The sequence below is a fragment of the Amphiura filiformis genome, chromosome 4 (genome assembly GCF_039555335.1).
Source record: "Amphiura filiformis chromosome 4, Afil_fr2py, whole genome shotgun sequence".
Classification (NCBI taxonomy): Eukaryota; Metazoa; Echinodermata; class Ophiuroidea; order Amphilepidida; family Amphiuridae; genus Amphiura; species Amphiura filiformis.
Window position 1 is genome coordinate 60,470,357 of NC_092631.1, and position 17,041 is coordinate 60,487,397.

The following is a 17,041-nucleotide window of genomic DNA, read 5'->3' on the forward strand; positions in this document are numbered from 1 at the left end:
TCGATCGCTCATTGGATTAATATTATCACGTGGTAATAAATTTGCATTGGACAATCGACTACTATAATGGTTTAGTACTGCATATCTCGGTTTAATCTTCACTAAGCGGGTTTATGGCTGGAAAGGTCACGGTGAATTTGCCGTGGACATAACTGCACTATGACTGGTCTGGAAGGAACTGCATAAGCCGCATAAAAATGGTGTAAAATAATTGTTTGATAGAGAATGTGCTTTCCAGTGTGGCTCTCATAATCTAGCGAATTAAGACTTAAGGAGACTGAATTTGATTTTTTCGGGGGTAAAATTTCTGAATGAGAGCAACATTATTCTGATATTATTTATTGAGGTTTGAGGTGATATTTACTGAACCTAAATACCAATAAGTGTTCGTCAGAACTGAAATGCACTTGTAATATATCAGTTTTGTAAGTGGGAAGAGCTTAAAAAAATTCTTAAAAGTGGTACACACCCAGAAAGTTTGAATGGTCCCCTGGGGCCAAATGTTATAAACTTACTGTACACAAAGAAACAGCGTGACTACAATGGACAACCAGGGATCCGCGCAGTTGTTTTTGTACCGTAAGTTTATAACATTTCACCCCAGGGGGCCATTCAAACTTTCTGAGTAGGTACCTCTTGTAAGAACCATATTTTTAAGCTTCTTCCATTTTCAAAAAAAAAATTGGTACATTGCAAGCGTACTTCGGCTCTGACGAGTAACAATTGTTTTAGGAAATTTCAATTCAGTTCCCAATAAATTTGATAATAACAGAACAATGTTGCATAAATTCCGAAATTGTGTCTCCCGCAAAGCTCAAATTCAATCTTCCTAAATCCGCCATTTTAGGCAAATTCACTACATTATGACCACCATAATGTAAACTCTTGGAAAGCACATGTTCTATCAAATAATTATTTTACACCATCTCCCGACACACCCCAATTAAAGCCATCCCATAATGTGTGAATTGCATGTAATACTGCACGGAGCATCGCGCGCGACGTGTGTACACATAAGCTGACATCCGCGGGACATGTTAGCAAGCATTCGATCGGTGAACTCTGAATAAAACCGGGCATCCCCGGTTTTAATATAAAAACTTAAATTTTACTGTTATTAAAGCACTTCAGGCTTAGTCTTTTACGTGGTATTTACACCACTGGGGATTATAATTATGCAAAAAGTAGAAATCTTAGTAAAATTTAGGGCGTCGCTGTGAAGCAAATCACACATTATGGCTATAATATTTAGACCTTGCGGTTTATGCAGATCCCTCCCAGACCAGTCTTGGAATTTAGCAACAAAATATTCCATACTTAATATCAAGCCTGTACTTGCAGGTGCAGTCAAATATTTATATTTATCCTGATCATTAATCATATTCTTTGGTTAACTTGTTAAAATATACATTGATTTAATTCGATTCTTTTCCATCCTGCATCAGATCTCTACTTCCGCGTAACTCTACCACTGAATTGCGACTTTCTGATACCATTTTATTCCGTCTATCCGATATAATGGTCGCAATAGAGTACAAATACGGATTGAGTGAAGAGTTTATTGGTAGGATAAAGACGACTGACCATACGTATGCCTCAAGTGGGATTACAACGGCACCTGTTTGTGATAAAAGTCCCATTATTATCACCGGAAACCAACAGATGAAATCGGTACCTACTACCACCGCCATCCGTGTGGCAACCTTTATGTCATCATGAAGCTTTTTCTTTAAGTTTAACTTTTGACTTGCTTTTCTGATATAAATGAATATTGTTAGATAACAAACAAAGATAATTGCAAAACACACAAGATTGAAGCCGAGAAATATTCCAATAGAAAAGTACCACGCAGGTTTGGATGTTTGGGGTACAGGAAGGTCAAATGTCATCTGGTTATCGAGTCCGCTATCTTCAAATATGAAACTTGCTGGTCTTGTAATGAGTGGCAGTCCGATGCACACATCAGATAAATCATAAAAGTCTGAATCTGGCCCTGCAATTGAAATCGGTATAGCGGCCAAAATTAACGTAAATAACCAAATAAATACCACAATCATTTTCGCCGTTTTGACAGTGTATTTCAATCCATCGCTATAAGGGAAAACTATACACAGAAATCTATCAACGCTAATCACTGTAATGAAGATCACCGACGTCTCGCTGGACAACAGACCGAGAAATCCAGCTAATCTACACAGATAACCATTTCGCCATTCCACAGAATGAGCAAAATAATCCGCGCCATAATATAAATCAGCGGATGCTATAATCAACATATAAACACCCATCTGAAAGTCAGATATAGCCAAATTTGTAATATATAACCGTTGCTTATTTTGAGTATTACTTAATGATGAAGTTCGTTGATTTCCTCGCAAAATAATCACCAAGAAGTTGCCGATAACAGCGCTGATACCAAGGATCCACATCGACACTCGAAGTAGTGTGTTCTCCATAAGACTGCCACAATTAAACAACGGGGAATGTGGCTCGAGAGTTGTACATTTCACGGACCTATCGAAGTAACAGCAGAACTCGTGATGATCAACATACCTGTAAGAAAATAAATGATCTCAATGGCTCGGCCCCAACTTTGCACAATATTTTTTGTGGGACCTGAGAGCACACCAGACATACCAATTGTATTCTGAATACGAGGAATCAATATTTCAGGTCTTTTGTGAAACTTCAATACGAAAGGTCAAACTTTTCATATGATGGTCGACTTTTCATCCCAGCTACATACACTTTAAGTACATATTAGATTTATAAAGTTTACTTCGAGGACTGTTAAAATCAAAAATTTTAAAAATATCAAATTTTAATCATAAAAATTTGTATTATATCGCGAATTTCAAAAAATCAAAAATGATTTGATATCAGAAGGACACAATATGGAAAGGTTTGTATACAAAAATGATTCTCTTATAAACAATCTATGCACAGTATCCACCTCGATACACCTGAGCACACATCTTCGTCTAAGAGCTTCCAAGCAAGCAGTGAATTGTCTCTACACAGTCTTTGATTACACTACACGGTTGAGTGCATAGCATCGTAAGAGCTGTGTGAGCTTCTAGCTGGAAAATATGCCTCTGTCAAAACCTCAAGTGTTCCCTTCATCCGATCAGATTAAAAAAAAAAAAATTTAACGAAAGCTAACACTTCCCCTTAAAAACTCTTTTCCCCATTAGGTCAACAGATAACACAGATGATTCAATGTTAAAGCAAGGCGAATGTTTTAAATCTGTTGAAAACTACCTATCCAAGCACATTTTTTTGGACCAAAATGTAGGTTTTAAAAGTCAAAACCTCAAGTGCTCCTTATAATATTTGTCAAATTTTATGTCATTAAATGAAAGAGCAAACTTATATTGTCCATATACTAGCCTCATTTTAATGAGCAATGACCAATTCTCTTTAAATTGCAAATCTTGTGCAAAAAGTTACCATTTTCGCCTGTTTTGTTATACGGTTGTAAATTCAATGAACTATGACTTTGCTAATGAGCGCTTACAAATTGATATGTTCCTCGTATTCAGAATGCAATTCGATATGTCTGGTGTACTCTCAGCTCCCACAAACAATACGTGAAAAATACGTGAACGTTAATAGCAGATCCCTAAAAGCTTTATGGTTTTAAGAATCTGTGGGTGTTGGTGATTATTTTTATACCAAATTCTCAAAATGACTAAAAAGTGAGTTAAGGCTATCTGGTTCTCAACCCTCGTGACGTGCCAAAGTTTCTATAGGTCGATTCCTGTTCAAATACAGGGCGAGTCAAAATTATCTGTACCCAACTGTACAAAAATGTTAAAATATTTACAAATTATATGAAGTGGTAGACTAATGTGTTGTCAATTTACATGTCAAACTGTTATGAATGTAGCATTTCAGTTTGCAAAACACAATCATTAAAAACAACACCCCAAAACAGGTTGCACCTATCATGCCTATGTCCAGTAGAATCACATTCTCTTTGAAGGTGACCGTGTCTAGATTAGTACAAAAAACATTCCATTATGACACTTGAAATGGATCCTGTTTTACAAATGCGCTTTTATAAATACGCACGTGACTCATGGGCACGACATACCAAGACCAGCAAGCGTGACCAAATCCTCATGCATTGACCACTATACAGAAAGGGATAGGAACTCTGTAGATAAATATCATCAAATTTAAGTATTAATTGAATAACAAAATTATTACACATGGGGGGATTCCGAATTTGTAATATGTTATCAAGATACAACGTTTTGAAAGTATTTGACGACGGAAAAAATACTCAACGACGGAAACGTTGACAATATTATCACAAAGTTGAACAAAATAGACAATTTTGCTGCACAGTAATCTCGTGTTGTACCGCCTTTGCATTCAAATGTATAGGAATACCATCCGCTAATGTAGAAGGTCACTTCGAGACTTACTGCCTACAAGCTATTATGGCAGCGCGGAGGTGGTCACGTGCGTATTTATAAAAGCGCTATTTATAAATAAAACCGAAGTACACTGTTCATGTTCTGTTCAACCACGAAACAGAAACAATACAAAACTAATAATATAACCATGATTCCTTACAATTTCTGGAGACTATCAAGGCCGGCGAATGCACCGTTTTCTATATTCAACTGGTCCGCAGTATCTAAGCCTGTGACTAGTATACTGCAAGTATTAAAAAACAAAGTATGTATAATTAATATTATAGATATATAATCGTACTTCGTACTTTGACCAAAAAAATCAAGATGTGTATTTTTCGCATTTCCATTACGAAAACAAAAATTCAATCATTTGTTTGTTCTCTCAAAAAGTTGGGCAAGAAGGTTAATTGAGAGTCTATTGAGATATATGCTATGTCACCCTTTATAATCCAGTACAGGGTGATTTAAAATGAACTGTACCCAACTTTACCCATTTTTAATATATATTTGCGGAGATTGATGATATCAAAAAACTATTATAGAAAGCAGTGATAAGTGTTCTGTAGTAGAAATTTTGAATTTTGATAATAAGTGGTTTTAGTCAGAAGATATCGCATTTTCAATTTATCATCCCATTTTTAGACCAACACATGGAATTAAGTTTATCCGTGTTCTCTACCGCAGTAAAAAATTGGTGTGTTTTATAAAAATGTACTTTTCTTCAAAACCATTTGAGTTAAAGACATGATTTTTTTACCAATAATAGGAAACATACTATCCTGTTACAGCTTACAAACACAAATTATTTAAATGTCGGTAAGTATTTTATTTTAATTTTTGAATTTGGGCACAGTTCATTTTAAATCACCCTGTAATTAGTCACCAGCATACTTACAGAAATTCCATATGACTTAACCCGATAAAAGCTCGTGAACTAATAGTACGCAGTGGAACGTCCATTAAAAATCTATTAAGAGAAAAATAACGCATAATATTAAGATTTTATTATTCTAATTAGTAGCGTAGCCAGGGGGCAGCGGGGCACTGGCCCCTTAAGAAATCTTGCTTCACTTAATGGGATTCTGGTCGCCCTGATATTTTAGATTATTAGTATGTTCAAAGGTAGGTGACCGAGCCCTTAAGATGATTTATTTTCTTACAGGTATGTTGATCATCACGAGTTCTGCTATTACTTCGATAGGTCCGTGAAATTTACAACTCTCGAGCCACATTCCCCGTTGTTTAATTGTGGCAGTCTTATGGAGAACACACTACTTCGAGTGTCGATGTGGATTCTTGGTATCAGCGCTGATCAGTGGCGTAGCCAGGGGGCCCCTTAAGAAATCTTGCTTCCGCTACGGCATGCTGCTAGTCCTGATATTTAAGATTGTTAGTCCTTTTTTAGCCATTTTTTGAAAATTTTCGGCAAATTTCCCCCTCTTGAAAGTTGCCTTTCAATATACCCAACCCCACCCTTCCACCTTCTGAAAAGGTCTTGGCTATTCCCAGCTTGCCCCAATCCAATTTCCAGAATTATACTTACAGCTCCTTTAAGTGAGTGAGTTGCTCAAAGACGTTTGATTGAACCACCTTAATTGGATTATGTGACAAATCTCTGTATAGATATTTGAATATAACGATTAGGAATCATCATTATCGTCATCATCATTATTATCGTCATGATCTTCATCATCATAGTCATCATCATCATCATCATCATCATCATCATCATCATCATCATCATCATCATCATCATCATCATCATCATAAAAATCTAATTTATGAAGGTATTTCATTAAAATCCACTGCACTCGTATAGAATAATGGTTGATGAAATTATTGTAATCTTGAATACATTTTACTCTACCAGTTATGATTTAATTGATGTAATTGATTTTACTTTCATTCTTTAATGTTTATTTTTACTTGATATTTTAATTGACTTACAGCCATTCAAGCATGGCAAGTCCATCAAAAGCCCGAGCTTCAATATCAAATAATGAGTTTTCTTCCAAAGATCTTTAAGGAACAGAAGGAGAAATGTATGTTAAATTAACAGCAAAATCGGTTAAATTCTTCGAATCTTTATAATTATTATTTTGAGGAAAATATTCGTTGTGGCTACAAGAAGCTTTATTAATTTATAGTTGCGAGTTACAGGTGCGAGTGATCAGCATGATGTGATAATTCTATTACGATCCAGGTCCCTGTTATTGAAGTTCTTGAAAATCAGAATGCAGAGGAACGGCGTAACGTCTAGTACATAGCAATACATTAAAAACAGTGTAAACCCATCGCTATGGTAGTTAACCCTGTAAAGTCTTGTTCACACGGTCGTACATAAGTCACTTATTACCGGTAATAAGTAACTATTGGGTCACTCCATATGAAATCAAGGAGGCGTCCCACCTGACCCCTTCAGATTTGCTTTATATTGTAGTCAAATGTTGTACCTGTAAAAATATTAAAACCTGCAAATTTGAGGTCTGTAGCTCTTACGGATTTTCTGTGGCAGCCATTTAAAGTTGGAGTAGGTGGGTCTAAATTTGGACCAAAAAGTTGCCCTTTAAATAAATTTCATCTTTGGGAGTCTGTGCCTTCTTTATAAAAAGAAAGAGAGGTCTGAAACTTTGTATACACACTAATTGCATACCCAATTTGTCAAAAAATAAAAAATCAAAAAAATCTGTAATTGCGCGTTGTGTCACGGGGTCATTAAATATGAAAGAAAAAATGTAATTTTTTGAAAACTGGCAAGTTTAGCCCCCTTAAATTCACATTTTTTGTCAGATTAATTATTTTTTGTTATCACTGATGCTATGTATAGGATAAATACAATGCATATCCAAAAAATTGAGGTCACAACTCATTTACATTTCGAACAGCGCCCTCACGAAGAAGAAATTTATTGCAAATTCAACATTTTCAGGGGGCCCAAAGTCGATGTGGTCCACCTTCAAAATTTATAAAACATCACTTTTATATAACTACTAGTCTTGAATTACAACTTTGGTAAGTCCCAGTAATTGTATAGGTTGACTTCATATAAAATAACAAGCCCAAAGTTGACCATTTTCTTATGATTGCATGTAGTGCAAATGTGCCGAATTCGGAAGGCTTGAAAGTCAAATTGGCCACAATATTAAAAATAAATGATTAGATGAGTAGTTATTGGTCCTATTTACTTTTATTTCCATTTCATTTTCAATATATACAGATTTTCTATGGTAGCCATTTAAAGTTGGTGTAGATGAAAATTAATGCAAATTCAACATTTTCAGGGGGCCCAAGGTCGATGTGGTCAACCTACAAAATTTATAAAACATCACTTTTATATGACTACTACTCTTAAACTACAACTTTGCTCAATCCCAGTAATTTTATAGGTTGACTTCATATAAAACGACAAGCCCAAAAGTTGACCATTTTCTTATGATTGCATGTACTGCAAATGTGCCGAATTCGGAAGGTTTAAACGTCAAAATGGCCACAATATTGAAAATAAATGACTAGATGCGTAGTTATTGGCCCTATTTACTTTTATTTCATTTTATTTTCAATATTGGGGCCAATTTGACTTTCAAGCCTTCCGAATTCGGCACATTTGCACTACATGCAATCATAAGAAAATGGTCAACTTTGGGCTTGTTGTTTTATATGAAGTCAACCTATACAATTACTGGGACTGAGCAAAGTTGGAATTTAAGACTAGTAGTTATATAAAAGTGATGTTTTATAAATTTTGAAAGTGGACCACATCGACTTTGGGCCCCCTGAAAATGTTGAATTTACAATAAATGTCATCTTCGTGAGGGCGCTGTTCGAAATGAGTTGTGACCTTAAATTTTTGGATATGCATTGTATTTATCCTATATATAGCATCAGTGATAACAAAAAATAATTAATGTGACAAAAAATGTGAATTTAAGGGGGTTAAACTTGCCAGTTTACAAAACCTTGCATTTTTTCTTGCATATTTAATGACCCCGTGACACAACGCGCAATTACAGAATTTTTTTATTTTATATTTTTTGACAAATTGGGCATGCAGTTAGTGTGTATACAAAGTCTCAGACCTCTCTCTCTTTTTATAAAGAAGGCACAGACTCCCAAAGATGAAATTTATTTAAAGGGCAACTTTTGGGTCCAAATTTAGACCCCCCTACTCCAACTTTAAATGGCTGCCACAGAAAATCCGCAAGAGCTACAGACCTCAAATTTGCAGGTTTTAATATTTTTACAGGTACAACATATGACTAAAATATAAAGCAAATCTGAGGGGGTCAGGTGGGGCGCCTCCTTGATTTCATATGGGGTAACCCTATTACCGGTAATATGTCACTTATTATCGGTAATAAGGCACTTATGTCCGACCGTGTGAACACGACTTAACATCACTACTTCTACGGCGAATAGTTATGTATGGTTTGGTGTGATCAATAATACTTATGTTTCTATAGAGGCCTTGCATGTGACGTATCATCCCGTAAATATGGCGGACTACTCAAATGCATTCAACAAAAGCATGATTGCAATCTACCGTGACAGTTCGTCTCACACACATAACCCTGCACTACGATCAAATAGGTTGATAACATTATATATATAAATCATCTTTATTCAACATAAAGAAAAACACATATAAAGCCCAGATCTACTGCAACCCATTCCGGTTGCAGGCAAGGCAGGACAAAAATACAAACATTTAAATAAATAAACAAAAATGGAAATACTCATGGCGGGAAGAATAAGTTGAGGAATATCATTTACATTCCAAGATGTTTCATATCTGGCGATGAAAATGGAATAAGATGACATTAGCGCCGATTTAATCAACTGGGTCTTGAGATCAGAATACTTTGTGGGAAGATTGAGATCTTTTGACAGACGAGTCAGACTATTCTTGTTGTCGGCGTCAATGAAGCCTCTTGAGCCTACTTCAACAGCAACAAGTGAGCAACAGTACCCGGCGTTAGTGATGTCGGCAACCAGGGAAGAATAGCGATCAAGTTTGGTGTAATGAGCTTTACTGATGTTTGGTTCAAATGGTACCGACAACTCAACACAATGTCCGGTTTTTGAGACGTGGAAATGATATTGGGTGGTATGGTCCCCCCTCCTATGGTATAATTTTCCAGATCGGCATAGATTTTAATATGAGAATTACGAAATGCCTCCGACTGTTGAAATGTGGAAAGAAAAATACGGATGAGGTTGTTGTGTCTCCATAGATACCTGTCCAGCATATTTTGGCAATTATTTAAAATGTGCAGGAGAGTACCTTTCCCTGACAAAGGGGACAGCTGTCCATAAGCCTTTTTCCCCATCTTTTCAAATTGGTGAATGATGGCAAGGAATCTATGGAGGCATTGATTGCAAATTTAAGCACACCCTTTGGTAATGAAAACATAATGGATTTCCAAGACAGATCGGAATTACATGTTTCAAGCAGTTTCGGAAACTCCCCCTGGCTCAAGAGGGGCTCAACTACAGATTTCCAGTGGTTATCCGTCTCTTCCTTCAGGATCTTTTTAACATCAGGTTGGACCTTATTCCAAGGGGGGTTGACCCGGGCGCCAATAGCAAGTGCATGAACGTTTTCACACTGGTTGGTTATGGAAATTTTACGAGACCACGTAGATTCTCTGTTGAGCTTGAGGTCAAGAGCCAGGTTAGTAACTTCATCAGCTTTGCACCTAGATCTACTATATGATGCGGAATGAGCCTGGCGATAAACATCAGAAATGCGCTGGATGTTAAGCCCTCGGGACATATGGACCAGGGCAGTATTTGCACCATGTTTTGGAATCCCAAACCATTTCTTAACATACTGCCCGGACATACGGTCTAAAAGCACAAGATTAGAATGGGTCAGGTCATGCACCGTAAGACAGAATCTCATGGAGGGGAGGCAGTAACGGATATATATTGCCAGTTTGTACTCATTGCGAATTAAAGTGGAGTCAATATTATTTAATTTACTATAGAGCTGTGCATAGACATAATCATAAATTTCTTGTTCCTTTCCATGAAACGTTATCAGCGACCCGAGGAATTTTTGTGGGTCCTCATTAACGGTTTTCACTGAATGGACTGCACTCCGCCATAACTACGGTGAAGGACACCGGTTCAAATCCTTTGTATGGAGCCAATCGATAATTTCATGCAGGGCCTCTATTTCGGGCAATGGTCGACAGCCAATGCCTTTTCACCTTTCTCAACACTCCACTCTGATACAGGGTGTCCCTGAGAAGAACTATATCGTCGGAAAAGTAATTCCTTTGGTATTTTAATAGCAGAGGTCCAATGCCCTTTAAATAGTTTAACCTTTTCCCAACAATGTACTTACAATGTTTTCAGATAAATAAATTGTTTGAATTCTCCAGGATACAATATTGATAAGTTTCCACCTGTTAATTCGCTAAAAGAGAAGATAAATTCACATGAATACAATGTCTGTTCAATTAGCTTAGATTCTTGAATTTTCAAGATATTTGAAAAAATAAAAAAATGTGGTCAAAGTCATCAAAAAAAAGTGTTAGCACAGCCTTAGACCTAACGTGATTTATACTTTTCAAATTCTAAAGTTTAATTTAAAACCCAATTTCTTTTCAATTTTGGTCTTTTCCCGCGATATTTTTATAAAAAGCCGTAGAACGTCGGGTACCGTAAACTTTTTTGAATCAATCCATTTAGAGTAATGGGGACGAAAATCACAATGCGCAGAGATAGTATTTATTTGACCATCCGCATCATCACGCAGGAAGTATTGTCCAGCAAAATATTTGCCAGTATGCCTAATTGATGTGTTGAAACACTACTGTTGAAACATTACGTTATTATTTATGAACTAAGGTTTTCTAAAATTGGCCCAGCTTATATAAATACATTCTTTGCGTATTTATTTATTTATTTATTTACAAATTCAAAGTATAGACCTCTATAATTCCAAAGTTAGTCACAATTATTTATTTATTTATTTATTTATTTATATATTTATTTATTTATTTATTTATTTATTTATATATTTATTTATTTATTTATTTATTTATTTATTTATTTATTTATTTATTTATTTATTTATTTATTTATTTATTGTGCGAATGGGTCTGAGAATGGGTCTGAGAAGGTGTAGACCTATAGACGTATTATAAAACTTCACATTTATTTTCAATTTGTTATTTCACGTTTTGTTTGTTGAATTTAAACTAAAGAAAATATGATTTTAAACAATCAGGTTACAGAAAATAATTCTTGTAAAGTCACTGTATCTGAAAATGTCAAGCGAATGCTGATATTCTTGGGAAGGAATTGTGGTATTAAACAAAACTCAATTTACATTGTAAACCAGTTGAAACAAGAACGAAATCCATAATTTAATGTCATTGTTTAGGAAAAAATAATGCTCAGAATAATGTTATGCGTAAAACGTAATCACGCCATATAATTTCGTGTAACAAAAACCGATGGACCATCATCACCTATAGAACCTATCCAATAACCGGAACGAAATGGCAGGACAGATTGGTGGACAGATTGTTTTGCTAAATTGGATAGGGTCTATGCCCTAAGTTGAGAATGGACCGTCCCACTTGATTTGTAAAAAGGTCGCGAACCCTTTCGGTGAACCCAAGTAACTGCCTAAAATGAGGCAAAATTGAAAAGAAATGGGGTTTTAAATTGAACTTTGGAATTTGAAAAGTATAAATCACGTTAGGTCTAAGGCTGTGCTAACACTTTTCTTTGATGACTTTAGCCACAAGTTTTTATTTTTTCAAATATCTTAAAAATTCAAGAATCTAAGCTAATTGAACAGACAGTAGTTATTAAATTTTTTTGAAATCATACATTATGTATACGCACTATAAATTATGTTAAATAGATACATTTAAATTTCCCAAGCCCAATTAAGAACTATTGTGTTACAACTACTATTTCCACCTTTTCAAGATAGGCCGAAGTTAGTTTTTACACGATACGAGATATATGTTGCTGTTTGTGTGTTATTGTTTGTTACCGTGGGAAATATCGTACTCATGCGCGTATTTTTTTTTTTTTTTTTTTGGCTTTGGGGGCGCCAACCCCCCGGGGTCAAAGTAGGGGGCGGCAAAAACGAAGGGGCGGCGGAAGAAGAAGGGGCGGCAAAAACAGGGGCGGCAAAAACGATGAGGGCGGCAAAACGAATTAGCAACGAAAAAAGGGCGGCAAAAATTGAAAAAGCATAAAAATTTTTGGAAATAGGTTACTTTTGGGTAGCTAGCGCCTAAAATCCTTTTTTTTTTTTTTTTTTTTTGCTCTTCACTTTTTCAAACGACCGTGAAAAAAATTGGGTCAACCTTTTCGGGCTGTTAAAGAAGTGGCGGCAAAATTGTTTCTTCTTCAGCCCCCCGGGGTTGGGGCGGCCACGGTACGCCACTGGTACTGGCAGTAAATATTTTATTGTGAGTTTGACGCTGGTTTGACTAACTTTGCACATACACAGAATAGCTGATATAACATGTATAAAGTTGATTGCAACGATCTGGTGTAGTGTGTAGTGTAGGCCAAGGGTCATTTTATTTATTCTCATTAAAATATTTATGTTTTGTCCTCCTGAATCTCAATTGTATTCTTTGTATATCAATCAATCAAGAATTTTCCTTCAGGAAAACAGTAACAATAGGAGATCAGGAAACTGAAGCTAAAAATATTGTAATGCAATAGGAAACAGATAAAACGACCCTGATGTCTATATTGTCTTGTGCCTTTGGCATATGGTCATGTGTGTTGAACTCGCCAACCAAAAATAGGGCGATGTTCGCATTTTTGTTATTCGGTAATTAAGATTCATTAACGTGAGAACAACATAAGCTATATCTATACGCACATGATTTCATTTTAAAGCTTTAACTTATTGTTAGTCGCTGGGCAAATGCCATTAATGTATGTTGTTATTTGGTTGAGATATTACTAATTATATCTGGAACATTGATCGGGGTGGTGGAGGCGGCAGAGGTGGTGCAACCCAGTCTACTACTAATAATGATACACATGTATTAAACATTTTGCAGCTGGTCGTAAAATGACCATAAATCATTTTAGTGTAGTGATAGCGCCATCTATTGTTATTAAGTTTATGCCCTATTTAAAGGTTTTGAAGCTATACTAGTATTTGACACAATAAAATATATAAATGTATTGTTAAGTTAAAGCATCCATGGGTTGTGGCGGAGGGGGAAATTGGAAAAAATAAGGGAAACTACAAAACGTAATAGCCATCAAGGTTACCCCGCATGGCTACAAAGAAACGAGAATAAGGCAAATTGAGGGGTAAATACAAAAAAGTCATGGAATGTATTGAAGTATGGAATGGGTGACGGGCTATCTGTAACTAAATTGACTTACTTACATATTTAGAGACTGTAACCCATTTCATTTACCTTGCTTTCTATAGAGCTATCATATATTGGAACCCCATAAGTTGCAAGTCTTTACTATCGAAGTCGGCGGCCTTAGCACTACTGGGCTTGCAGTCATTATGTTTTAAAGCCCAAAATGTGTTTTTTAATTGATAAAATCTTGCGTAACCTAAATAAACTTAAAAACAACATCCCTGCACTAAAATGATCCATATGATCATTTTAAATCCAATTGTAGAACGGCTTATAGGATCATTGTAGTAAGGTGACTAGGTTAGGTGGGGCGGCAGTGGGTAGGTTTGAAGGCTGTGGAGCTGCAAATAAATTCAGTCATTTGGCTATAACTATACGGTACGAAGAGATACCAGTTTGATTTTCTTCTATAAAAGACTAAGTATCGTGTGTGAAATTCATTTGCTCTAATCATGAGCAAGTATACATTTTCTAAAGGGAAATTCCATGGAGAGCTCCCATGTGATAAGAGATTAAAGTTATGGTTAGAGGTAAAAAATATTGGAAGAAAGAAAGATTTAAGAAAAAAACTTTCTGCTGATATTTTCAGTCGTGACAACACTACTAGTACTAGGATATTTGGATTCCTCATTCTATTTTATAATGGAAGGGCGAACAATAAACTTGTGCCAGATGCAAAAGTGGTCATTTGAAAACGCATGACCATAATAGCATTTTGGGTCATCAACGTTAATTACTCAACTTACAGTGAATATGTAATAAGCGGAATGTTTCTTAAAACATCTACAGTCCATGAATCTTGACAGGTTATTTGTAAATTACGAAGTGCCGTATACGCGCAAGAGCATTCTGGTGGACAACGGTTTATATCTGAAATAAATTCCAAATCAATCTTAAAATAACTTTGATACTAAAGTGTTAATGAATATTACACAACTGAAGATGTGAAAAATCAATTCTAACCGAATCAATTATAAATGTGATCAAATATTAGATATATAGATCATTTGTTGGTATCTTCTAGTTTTACCTAACTTGAATTGGAAATATATTAAAACAACCTTGAATCTAAAGTGTGCATACAACATACGTCAAATTAAATTACATAATATAATATCAGCTAATATATTATACACATGCAAAGATATAATTATAAATCTCATTATATTTATGTTGTTTCTGTATTGTTTACTAATATCTTTTTATCATCACAGGTGGAAAATAAACCGTTTTATTTACTTACCACAACGTGTTTCATCGTCCCCAGCGTCACAGTCCATATTTCCATCACATACTACACTTGATGGTACGCACATCTTTGCCTCTACTTCCGTTGAATCGTCGCACATATGAGCACCAGGGCATGTAATGGAGGCTGCGGAAAATATAACTTGTAATGTTCTAAAACATAATATACCGATTCTCTGTTTTAATTTAAATCAGACTTCCGTCGTGAAACGGGTATCAGGTAACCTTCTATATACAGCGTCGGCGCCTGTGTATAGAAATTACACCATACCCATGTCACCCGATGTCCGTATATAAAAAAAAATTCGTGCTAAAAAGTTACCATATACCTAAGTTGTTTTTCAACAATTCTTCATTCATTTATTATTTATTCATTCCAACCGATATATCTCCCCCTCACGTGAAGTCTAGTCCGACCAGTAGGACTTTTTTTTCTTATTTACCAACTTAGATTATGATCACTATCTCATATGGCGCAAGAAAGACGAATCGGGAAAGTCCAGTGAGCGCGACGTAGTAATATTGAACAGGTAGAATCGCCTATAGTATCTCGCATCCTAGCTGATTCAGTTAACAACTTAACATGGTTGAAAAGGCTTTCCTTTCAGATTCTGGTATAGGGTTTCAATTTGTTCCTATGAACAATTTTTTCCTATGAAAGAAAACATTTCTACATAGTAGTAGAACTGGCTGTAGAACTCGAGAGTTGAGGTGTCATAAATGTCATTCAGTTTCAGTTTCCGACGATACAGTTCTTTCAGGGACACCCTGTATCAGACTGAGCACAGGTACTACATTAAGGTTATTACTTATTTTAAACTGTTGTGATTTGGTAGTTCACAGCATCTTACGAATGGTAGCGAGCTTTGGCATAAACTGCATTGCTCAATTCATAGCGAGCGTGTAGAAGAATTAAAATATCACATATATACTTTTATAGGTGCTGCGGTTCTTGAGTTACGTTGTAAAGAGTAAAACGTACATAACTAATTAACGATAATAAATTAAGTAAGTTTGCAAAGTATACGATTTGTAGAATGAACTTTTGCAAAACATCAAGGTGTTAATTTTCAATAATATACTGATCTAGATAATGAAAATCGATTTTTAGGTTGTTTCGACCAACAATACCTCGTCTACCCTTAAAGTCGTGTTTATTCCGTACATTTTGGCTTGTCACCCCCATATGGATACTATTAAAATATAAATGTAGATGGGATGAATCGGAAAACTAGAAACCAAGTTCTTACCACATTCCATTTCTTCAGCGAAGTTCTGACAGTCATTAAAGCCATCGCATTGAGCTTCTGTTGCTACACATAGACCAGACGACATACAATCAAATTCGTTGTGGCTACAAGAAGCTATAAAATGTTGTGAGAGATAGTGTCCCACATTGGGTTTGTGCAGAGAGAACAAGAATATTACATATTAAAATGTCCCATTATTTTTTACCACAAAGTACACAATGCTTGACGGTACAACAGAATAACTTGAAATTTTAAAATATGACGAAGGGGCAAACATGAAGAATTCACTATGTGATGTGCCCTCAGTAATTTAATTTAATTATTTAACTTTCTTTACAAGTTGAAAATATGTCATGAGAAATATGAGACAAGGGGAAAAACCTTGGAAGTAATCATGAAAGAGTGTGTGTGTTATGGCATGTTTAGGGCAATTCCCTTTCATTCATCAAGTGATCAAAACAAATGGAATCATATCTAATTTTAGATTGTTAGGGGGGACACCCCTCTTCATCTCTAGAAGATCCTCTTTATTTATAATTTTGGGAAAAACCCTTGGATTGTGAAAATGGATATGATTTGGGAATCACCCACAGGAAGTGTTGTAATACCGTAAAACCCCGTCTACAAGCATATATAGTGTTTTTGATGAAAGTTAAATTAATACGATACATGCACAAATATTCCAATTCAATAGATTGATCTTACAATAATACTTGTTTGTATGTGCTTGGATCTGTAATTTATT

The 17,041-nt window shown here is 35.5% G+C and overlaps 1 protein-coding gene across 1 annotated transcript in view; it reads right to left on the bottom strand.

Moving 5' to 3' along the window:
- Positions 1–450: 450 nt before the first annotated feature.
- LOC140151156 (uncharacterized) overlaps positions 451–17,041 on the bottom strand; it is a 36,760-nt gene continuing 20,169 nt past the window's right edge. The window contains exons 9-17 of the mRNA XM_072173380.1: positions 16,297–16,410; positions 15,042–15,173; positions 14,545–14,668; positions 10,777–10,848; positions 6,375–6,446; positions 5,971–6,042; positions 5,323–5,394; positions 4,585–4,668; positions 451–2,553 (exon numbers count right to left, since the gene is read on the bottom strand). Coding sequence (XP_072029481.1) covers positions 1,416–2,553; positions 4,585–4,668; positions 5,323–5,394; positions 5,971–6,042; positions 6,375–6,446; positions 10,777–10,848; positions 14,545–14,668; positions 15,042–15,173; positions 16,297–16,410 — 1,880 coding nt within the window. The 3' untranslated portion in view covers positions 451–1,415. The remainder of the gene's footprint in view (positions 2,554–4,584; positions 4,669–5,322; positions 5,395–5,970; positions 6,043–6,374; positions 6,447–10,776; positions 10,849–14,544; positions 14,669–15,041; positions 15,174–16,296; positions 16,411–17,041) is intronic.